This window comes from Triticum aestivum, chromosome 3A (assembly GCF_018294505.1).
Source record: "Triticum aestivum cultivar Chinese Spring chromosome 3A, IWGSC CS RefSeq v2.1, whole genome shotgun sequence".
NCBI classification, from domain to species: Eukaryota; Viridiplantae; Streptophyta; class Magnoliopsida; order Poales; family Poaceae; genus Triticum; species Triticum aestivum.
Window position 1 is genome coordinate 568,881,167 of NC_057800.1, and position 10,400 is coordinate 568,891,566.

A 10,400-nucleotide genomic window follows, 5' to 3' on the forward strand; every position below is an offset into this window, starting at 1 on the left:
AGAACGGATCTCCCTCAACCTGGCCAACTTGACCTGGTCACCGCCGGCGATCTGCACGAAGTCGGTGTTCTCGCCGCCGGCCATCAGCTCGATCTGTCGTGGAAGAGGGGGTGGGGGTGGGGGGGTTGCCTGAGTGGAGCGAAGTTGCAGCGGCAAGAAGGAGGAGATGACTGTGGTGGACTTGGAGGAGAGGGAGGCCGCCGATGAGTAATTGTGGAATGTGTAGCACCATGGCGGCGGTTATGCATTCGACGAGAGGGGCGGCGCGTGCAAATTTTCCTAGGACTAAACTGCCCCTAGATTAAAACGCGTCCCCACCTTGTCACGAGTACCGGCCCCACTCATTTTAGTACTTTCGCGTACTTTCATCGGAGTACTACCCAGTACTTCGTATTTGTCTGCCGTTAGATCGACATCAACGAACGGTTCTAAAAAAGCCCAACCACTCTAAAACTTGTATTATATTATAGCTCCCCTTTTGGCCTTTCCAAATATCTTTTGATTTCTTCATTGCTTGGATCATTATCTATTTGCTTTTTCTTCACAGGGTAGCTACTAATATTATGTTTAATGATCACCGTTTACATACATACTATCTTAGTACTCTAGCAACATGCGCCTTTGCTTTGCTTTAGCCTCAACACTGTGTTTGTTTGTAATCTGGACATGTACAAATTGCTTAGCACGTGTACATGCTGAAAGCTAATTAAAACTACCTTATATCTCTACCTAAACGTGCCTCCAAATGTTGGGTACCAGAATTCCGGCACCGTCTCGCTCGCAACCGTGTACGTCGTTGCTACCGGCACAAGGCACAGGCCTCGGCTTCGGAGGTCCTTCTTCGGCTCGCCACCATCGTCCTTCGCATTCTCGGAACCCTACCAAGCAAATGTCATCAACAGCCAAGCAACAGAAACATATAAGATGGACAAATTGATATAAACTCAGTTTCTTACCTTCTGCTGGAACTGCTGCAACGGGTTCACATTCTTCAAGTACGGATAGGTCAGAGACTGCAGGGAGTTCAGTGTTGAGCAATTTATAAGCGATGTTCCGGAATATGAACAAGAAATGTGGACGCAGCAAGGCAGGCGTGGTGATTTTGGGCACTCACCGCAACTTGGTCATGGAGGAACTTGATGTATTCGTTGGCCTCGTGAAGAACCGATGCGGTATCGGTCTAAAGTGCATGCGAGGACACCAGCGATAAGTTAGGTCATTATCGATCTCAGACGGGTTCAGTAGAAGAGCACTTGTTCTCTCCGATAATTGGAACGGTGGCGAGGAAAGATAGGGAGTTGATTCAGAGCAGAAAGAAGAACTAATACCTTTCCAAAAGGCGAGACTAATTGCTGGAGCGCAGTGATTCTGTCCCCTAGCTTCTCTTTCCTCACCTGCAGCTCAAAAGAAATTTTTATGCAATCCAAAAGTCATCGTCCATCGATGCTCGCAAAAGGAAAACACCAGCCAACGATCGAAGCAACAAAAAGTGACCCTGAAATGCAGAAAGATCTACAAATCTACTCGGATCGATCGGGCCGCACCTTAAACGTGGGCAACGGCGACGGCGCCTCGATCCGTGGCCTTTTCGCCGCGGCAGGCGAGTCGGGCTCGCTTCTCCTCACCGGCGGTGAGCACGCGTGCTCGGCAAACTGCAGGAGAAACTGAGGTTATGCATAGCTTAATGAAACCCTAGCTGTATGGCCTCTGGTAGTAAACTACTAATATTCTCCATGTGGTTAATTACCTTCGCCATGAGGGTATTGGAGCTAGAGCTGTAGCTGGTCTTGGGCTGTAGGGCTTGCAAGAGAAGCTGCGACGATAGAGGGGCGCCGCCGAAAGGCAAGTAGCCGCCGGACCCGGACAAGTACTGCAGTTGGGCGCCACCGCCTAGCATCTGCGTCGCCGCTTGATTTAACTGCATCGCCGCCGTGCCGTCGTAGCTGGTGGATGACTGGCACTCCCCCAACACCGAAACGTTGCGCGACGCCCCGGCGTTGTCGAACATGCCTTGCAGTGGCGCCGTGCCGTACGGAGACGACGCTGCAGGCACCTGGTCGAGCAAGCTGAAGCTGTGGCTCATGTCCCTGAACGGATTGCTCATCACGGCCTCGTCGACGGCCGGCTGATGAGCACGAAATAAGGGCCTCGTCGTCATTGACGCCGGCATGTCGTCTTGAAGCACGGCTTGGAAGCTAGCGTCGCTTCTCCCGCTCCTGAAACTCGATCAAGCGAGGACCTTAGTCATCCACACGGGCAGCTAGAAGAAAGATGGAAGATGGAAGGCTACTTACAAGAAGGCGTGCGTCCAGTCCATGTGTGCATCACCAATCGAGGAAGCGGCATCGGATGAAGGCTGATGAGCGATAGTACTGCTGCTCCTGTGGGGATCCTGGAAGGTTATTGAGCTCGTCGACTCCGCGGCCGGGGACGTCCAGCCGCATGTGGCTGCGTGACCCGTGTCCATGAGTGGCGCGGCGGAGCACGCCGACGTCCCGTGGCTCCTCTGTGAACCACTCCACCACTCGTCGGCCATGGAGATGAAGGGATCTTGATGCGGTTTGAGGTGTAGAAGTAGGTTGGAATGGATGGAACGGGGGAGAAAGAGAGAGGGGAATCTGAGTATATATGAAGGGTACAGTGTGGTATGGGCTGTAGCATCAAAGCTATAGTGGACTTGTGTGAGGGAGGCTGACCATTGGAAGGGGACAAAGAGGGTCGCTTAATGGTCATCAGGGTCTAACTTTTCCTTAGTAGGAGTATTATTTTAGTTCCATGCATGTTGAGAAGAATTTAGCTGTTGTTCAATTATGCTACGCAACCGGGAAAGCTATATAATAGACCAGCTCACTCATTTGGTTTTAACCAGATTTCAACCAACACCAACATTTTTCCAAATATGATTGAAATGTAACCAAATGTTGTCAAAATGCTACTTCTGTTGGAATTTTCGGCCTTCTTGGTTTCGCATGGCACCCAAATACATGTGGTATAAGGCGGTGGACTTGCCTCCACCTACTGCTCCCCAGGTCTTCCAAGATTATGACATCTCACTTGTTCGGTAAGGTTACGACTCCTTAGGAAACCAGGAATGACACACCTATGATAGTTTTCCGACAAAGTATCCCTTAGAGAAACTCTAACCCATCCATGTAATTGGTTAGAGGAGCAAAATAGGCGCTTAACCATACTTAGCCAAACTCCCAAACAGTTAGTGGAGTAAATATTATCCTCCTCCGGCCCAAAAGGTGCACCAACCCTCCTAAATATACTCAACCTCGGCGGCACCAGTAAAAATGTCACCAATTCCTCTTTCGCCCGAGTGGCCAACCCTTCCCGTTGCTGCCACCCGTAGTCGCCGGAGCCAGCGCTCATGCTTTCGATTTTGGCTGGAATGGATAGCCAAACCCTGTCCGCCACCCCACCGGCCAACGCCGCCGGCCAAGGTTCTCAGAATCGCGATTTTGAATCGGATCGGAGCTCCGATGGTAGGATCGCAATTCGTAGAATCTTCACTATCAAGATCGTATAAACGTAGCTTCTATGAACTAAAACCGTAGAATCACAGGGGTTAGTTTGGATCGTAAAGTCGTAGAATCGTATTACAGAATCACGATTCTGACAACCTTGCCGACGGCGCATCTCCGCTGAAAACAACCCCCACGCCGACACCCGCACCCAAAAAAAGGTTATGCACCAAAAATCTCATTTGATCCACCTCACCAAAAACCATCACCGGCAACTTGGCGGTCGCCCTCCCGTTGTTCCTGCCGCTAGCAAGCGGGCAAGGAAATTGACGGCCACCGCGTCGGCACTCCCGAGGAGGCAGCGAAGAAGACTAAGAAGGTGACCCCTCCAGTGCCTCGTCCTCATCCAGCTCCTCCACCCCTATGACCACTGCTCCGGCGTGTCCGGCCGCCACTGCTGGCTACAAGGGCCATGGCCACCAAGTGGTCGATGAAATGCATTCAAGGTTAAAAAAATGCGTTTGTCATTTTGGCGGATGCATTGCACGGTGATTGCTTGCGGCCGTAGGATGATGGAGTTTGTTGTTGTTTGTTGTAGTGCGGAGATAAACGTGGACGGATTCTTGTCATCTTTGGAGACGTCATATATGCTTGGGCTTGAAGATCTCAACTATGACTCGGTGTTTGATCATCAATTTGGTGAAGAGGAGGCCAAGAAGGAAGAATTGCCAAGACCTAAGAAAAGGCCAAGACCGAGGATGATATAATGTGCAATTGTTTGAAGTTCATGCGGCTAGGCTAAAGGAATTGCTAAAAAAATTATCCTCCTCTGAATGTAAGGGATCAGTTAGGTCCGTTCATTGTTAGAGGATAAATACCCCTCTAAAGATACTCGGCCGTTTACTCCTCTAACGGATAGGGGATAGATTAAACTTGTTCTTAGCCCATGCACATGTAGGCACATATGGCCCGAAATATGGTATACGTAGCACATGAATACAATAGTATGAGTTTCTTTCAACAGTCGTCCAAGGGCACCATACCACGTAGCCCAATCGCAAAAGATACCGCTCACTGTCGCATATCCATGAGGCTTGGCTCATCTAGGTTGCAAAGCTGCGGCAAGAGAGTTGTGAAGGAGATGGAGGTGGGGGCGGAGGAGGCTAGGTTTCGCCCCAGCCAACCCCGAAGAGTGACGGGGACCTCAATTTCCTAAGAATACAAGATTAACAAGGGATGGGGATTTGTGGCACACAGGTTTCATGGCACAGAGTCTCTTGCACATGCTTTCATTTTTGACTTCTGATTTCAAACTTTATATCTTTTGAATAAAAAGTCCAAATTAAGTCTAGTCTCATATTTATGTTTTTTGTGATGAGGGCTTTCAAATAAGATCCATTTTAAATACATTTGATGAATTTTGAAAATAAATGTTGAGTTTCAACTCTTGAAACTTAGTACGAGCGACCAATAAAATCATGATTTTTGTGCCTATGACCGACAAAAAATATCTTAAAATTCTATCCATGAAACTTGATAAGAGTGAGCGAGAAAATCACATGTTTCAGTTGAAAAGCCGTAAGTTTCAACAATTGAAACTTAAAACTTACTACGCCCTCATGCGGGATTCAACTACTTCGCGAATTGCGAGGAAAATCGAGTGGCAAAACATGTGTGTGCCCCTGCGAATTTCGAGAATAACAAGTCTTGTAAACCCAAACGGATGGAGTGCCTTTACACAGTGCCCACAGGTCATCAGACTTGTGTACTGTTAGCATCTATACAAATTAAAGAATTTTAATAGATTATGCATGAATAATCACGTTGGGCGTGTTTGGTTGCCATTGTAAACAGTTCCTGCATCGCATACACTTCTCAACCTAGCCTGGTTGAGCAAAAACAAGCCCTAATACGTCATCTGCAAGTTGTTTGGTCGCCTACATTTAGTGTCCCTGCACTAGGTAATACGCAAGTGCACTTTGTTTGGTTGCCTGCATTGGCTCGGGCAGCACATGAACACGGCGTTTGGTTGCATACGACGTACATGTTGTGCTTACCTTGTACCCTAGTTGGTGAGCTTACCCACAATGATCACACCTAGCACACCAACGTCACAACACATCAATGGCGATGAACTATGCGAAGATGATTAAGTTCTTCAGCTTCAGTCCAAACTAACGATCCATCTTGACATCTTCAACCTTGCCACTATCAATACTGCTGCCTCTGTGCTTTCGCACCCAGTCGGAGTAAGCTTGTTTTGCTTCCTGCCTAGTCTTGAACCCTCTATGGCTACTGTTGCTATACGACGCCACTTGTGCACTGGCTTCTTCCCATGAACTGTAAACCCCTGGAGCCTTACCGATGAACACGACATACCACTTGCCCTAGCAATGCACAAGAACAAGAGTTGAAGCAGCAAATCAATGGAGCAGACAAGTAGCAATCAAAGTAGCACACAAACAACAATGGAGCAGAAGAGAAGAAGTAAATCATGCATGATCATACGACATAGCAAGTTCTACCTAGCACTACCTTGGTGTTAACCTACCACCACATACAAAAGAGGGTGTCGTCCTACCACCGCAAGTTCACCATCAGCGTGAGGGGTTAGTATATACCACCTCACCAAAATAAACCATCAAATAGTTTTTAAGCCCTAGCTACACAAAATGTATGGCATCATCGTCATCGTTGTCGTCGCCACCGCCATCCCCGTCGGGGATCATGCACGCTCACAGGCAGCACTACTCTAGTAGTAGTGCTTGCCTAGCCAGCTCCTGAGCCACAGCACCCTGTGAGTGCCTGCCATGGCAACGAACCCAACACCCTGGGCCTTGTTGTCAAGCAGGTGGCTGAGAGCTTCCATGAGAGCCTCGTTGTTGAAGTCACCCTAAGTCATGACAGCGCCATATAGGTCAGGGTGGACGTCGAGGGGCTTGCACTCCCTGATGGTTGTTGCCACCTCCTTCACTGCCTCAGTCATGATGTAAAAGACATTGATCTCCTCCTCCATCAGGCCTCCTCTCTTCCTCTTCCTATCATGGACGGGGTCAAATGGCTTGTCGAAGAGCTTCACGAAGGGCTTGTCAGGGCCATCAAGGACCTCGACGTCCGGGGTCCCGGGGAAGTCTGGCATGGGATAACTAAGAGGCTCCCTTGAGCCCATGGCATGCTTCTCAATTGCCAACCCAAAGGAGAAGATGTGCAACATCTGGCTGTAGTTTTGAATGGGTGTTTTGAGAAACTAAGCGTCCCTTGGGTGGTCCTAAGAATGAAGCACAAGTGTTATTAGTTGCGATTAGGAGTAGGAAATGGTGGACAGTATGAAAAAAATGAAGAGGGTTGTGAGCTAACCGCGACATGGCTGGCGTAGTGCTCTGCCTCCAGAACTATGGAGCAAGTGTTCTCATTCCATGAGGCGCCGCTAATGTCTCTCAGCTTGGACACTTGGATCCATCGACCTCTCCAATTCCTCAGGTGGTTGTACACCTGGGTGGAGACACCTCCTGCCCACAGAACTCGAACACCTGCTTCGCAACGGTGTTCAAGTGCACCTCCTTGAAGCCCTTGCAGTCCTAATCCACTAGAGATGAGCTCACGCATCTTGTTCAGCACGAACGTGGACATGAACGGCTTCCACTTCATGTTGTTCGACCTAACATCCTTCTTTGCCTTTGCTGTTGCTACCTTGAGTGCAGCAGCAGCAACAGGAGTTGGCTCTACGAGCACTACTGGCACATAGAGGGAATCAGACACGAACACCTCTGAATCAGGTGCCATCTTGGACATAGGCTGTGAGTCCTCGACAAACGATGGAGCAAACTGACTGTCGGACAGGACAAGGGCCCGACTAAGATCTTGCGTCTGCATGGTCATGTCCTACAATCATAGCACGCATTGACAATAAGCATAGCACACAACATACCAGCCAATCCATGAAAGCAGGAGCATACATGTACATGGTTCATCACTATCATAGCAAGCACATGCTTCATCACTATCATACTAAGCACATATGATTCATCGCTATCATACTAAGCATACCGGACAATCTATGAGCACAAACATACATCTACAACAAACAGCATGCTACAAATGGACCACCAATAGCTACAAATCACAGATCTAAGCATGAATCAATTCAAGCACAAGGTTCAATTTCAAACTCTACTACTAATCTAGCCTACCACATGCTTGAACATCTAGCCCTATCACAAATTGCAACCGCGGCATAGCAATCAACCATATAAGCTCACAGATCAGACCACTAATCAACCATGCATCTAGATCAAACCCTAGCTGCAGCTCAGATCTAGCTAGAAGGAACAGATAGAAAGGGGGATTGAACTCACAGAGGCCATGGCTGCAGCTCGAGGATGAGGGGGCGATCGTAGAAGATCAACACCGACTGGTGAAGGAGCGCCGACGCCGTCGACCGCTGGCCGATGAAGATGCGCCGCTTACCTGCTCGTCGGTGCCGATGCGCGTCAGCGGAAAAGCTCGAACGGAGGGAAATGGTGGCGGGAGTTGGGGCAGTGAGGGAGGGGGCTAAATAGGGATGGACTCGGCGGGAGGTGAGCCGAAATCCTCCCGCCAATTTTTCGGCGACGCGGGCGAGCTCGTGCCATCTCCCTAGTTGCACGAGAAGAGAAGCACGTCGCCCTCCCCTGCCTCGCCCGAGCCAGGCTCGCGATCTACTGCCGATTCAGACGTTTCCCTTGGGCCTAGCCTGGATGTGCTTTAAGTTTCGTGCGATGCGGGCCGCACAGTAAACACAGGCAACCAAACAGGCCAAGTTTTTTCCACGCGGACCAGGCTGGGCTATATCCAGGCAACCAAACACGCCCATTAAGTATCCAAACTCAAGAATATACATCCCAAAATGAATGTATATCATCTGTGATCTGAGTTACAGCTGGATATCACTTTGCCGGAGACGGAGAGAATGATGTCTTGGACTCACTGACCCTAGCTAGCGCGCGAGGTCGATCGATACGGTATTTGCTTGGGTACGAAGGGACATGATATCGCTGCTTTAGTTACTCCTTTGTGAAAAGTACGACGCAGATGGTTAACTCACTCATGGCCTCATCTCGTGCCTACCATAGCCCATCGGCAGCTCTTCCACTTCTCTCCCAGCCCTGCACATATCGCCCCTTGAATGGGCATTCAAGTGCCCTTGCCATACATATAAGCGCACGTTTTTGCATGAGATGCGTCGTCATGCGGTAGAGATATACTATAGCACAGAAAGCAGCACGGGCTCGGACCTAGCTGTTTAACCTAACTACTATACGCTGCATGGTCGAGGTGCATGCATGCATGGCAGATCTTTCACAAGACGTTGTAGCCTACTACCTCTCGCGATTCGAAACTGCTGTGCACACGACATATAGGGTGAACAACCCTTGCACGATGGTCCATCCAGCGGTTTGCAAACAACTTTTGCTTTGCATGGACGGCTTGAATGGGTTGTCGTTCATAAATCGTCTACGTACTGTCGTCTGTATAGCAGTGCTGCGCGCGATTTATTACTCCTCCTTATATTTTGGCTTAAACATTGACCTTTGATTTAATTTATAAAAAATAAGTCATATAGTAGAAAAATAGTAAAATAGTACCACTGAAAACCTCTTTCGAGCGAACCAACTTATAGTTGGATGGTTAGACGGACTGTAGTATCCCCAGCCCACAGGGTTCAAATCCTGATGCTCGCATTTATTCCTGGATTATTTCAGGATTTCCGGTGATGCGAATTCAGTGGGAGGAGACGTCTCCGTTGACGATGATGTGCCTACAGTGACTTCATAAATTTCAAGATGATATGTGGCTTAGTCTTTCGGAGGTGCTCATAGGGGTAGGGTGTGTGTGTGCATTCATAGGGATGAGTGTATGCACGTGTATATGCGCGCTTGCGTATGTACCGTGTTAAAGAAAAACCCCTTCTTCCGAACGTGAATCCAAAAATAAAAGTTTTGTGACACACAACTTATATTTTGTTTGTTAAATCTACGGTCAAAATTTAACATAAAATATGAAAGGGACCAACAAACTGGACGGAGGTAGTAGGTCGGTAGAGGAAAGATGGACCGTCCCATGTCATGTCAAAATGTTAGAGGCGGGTGGTCGACGAAGTCATCCTACATGGTAGTGTCGCAAAGGCAGAAATAACAGAATGTGACGTGTGTAGTGGAAGAAGGGGCTTATTGGATCGACATGTAGAGGACAGAAGGAATATTTGTTGTTGAGGAGCTACAAAATACTTTCATGAGAGTTTATTTGACTCACCATAAGATTCTTCCCCGTGAAATGAGGACACTTGATTTTGTTGTTGAGGAGCTACAAAATATTTTCTGGTATTGCTTCATCGAGAGGCCACCTCCACTGGACCACAACAACTAAGCTACTGTACGTAGCTAGGAAAAAGAGAGGACCTTGAGCACATCATGGCATGTTGCCTCCAAAATGGAGATCTAGATCGATTTGCTTGCTTCGTACTATAACAAGCATTCGGGTTCACTCCTTCAGATTTAGATCCTACCTTAGTCATCACGAGGAAATTAACTTTGCTCCCTAGCTCAACTATTACCAAAATGTAATTTAGTTTCATTTCACAACTCCAATACTAAACATTTTGTCCCATTGACACCGGTTTTAACAAAATGATTACATGATGATAGTTTTATATACGTGGACCCCCAGCTAGCAGAGGCCGGGGAATAATATCCTTTTCGAAGAAAAACAGCACATATATAAAGGTTGGGTGCTTACATCAAAACAATGCAGAGGCCGAAGGTTATCCTCTTTTTCCGAGAAGAAAAAAATCACATAAAGATTGCAAAAAACAAAGAGAACTATACAATCTTTTTAGAATATTTTTTTTGAAATTCTTCTCTTTTTTGAAAACATGGGTAAATTTGAAGAAACAAA

At 47.9% G+C, this 10,400-nt stretch overlaps 1 protein-coding gene across 2 annotated transcripts; it reads right to left on the minus strand.

The window, feature by feature from the left end:
• Positions 1-441: 441 nt before the first annotated feature.
• Positions 442-2,639, minus strand: LOC123058664 (transcription factor bHLH110). Of its 2 annotated transcripts, none has more exons than XM_044481370.1 (7): positions 2,295-2,639; positions 1,748-2,216; positions 1,545-1,664; positions 1,329-1,394; positions 1,115-1,180; positions 957-1,013; positions 442-878 (listed from the first exon to the last, which is right to left on the minus strand). In XM_044481370.1, exons 1-7 carry the CDS (start codon positions 2,534-2,536, stop codon positions 726-728), a joined length of 1,173 nt encoding a protein of 390 aa, XP_044337305.1. In that variant the 5' UTR covers positions 2,537-2,639; the 3' UTR covers positions 442-725. The 2 variants fall into 2 exon arrangements, with proteins under 2 accessions (XP_044337305.1, XP_044337306.1); XM_044481371.1 differs by having other exon boundaries at positions 1,545-1,652; positions 2,295-2,638.
• Positions 2,640-10,400: the final 7,761 nt, after the last annotated feature.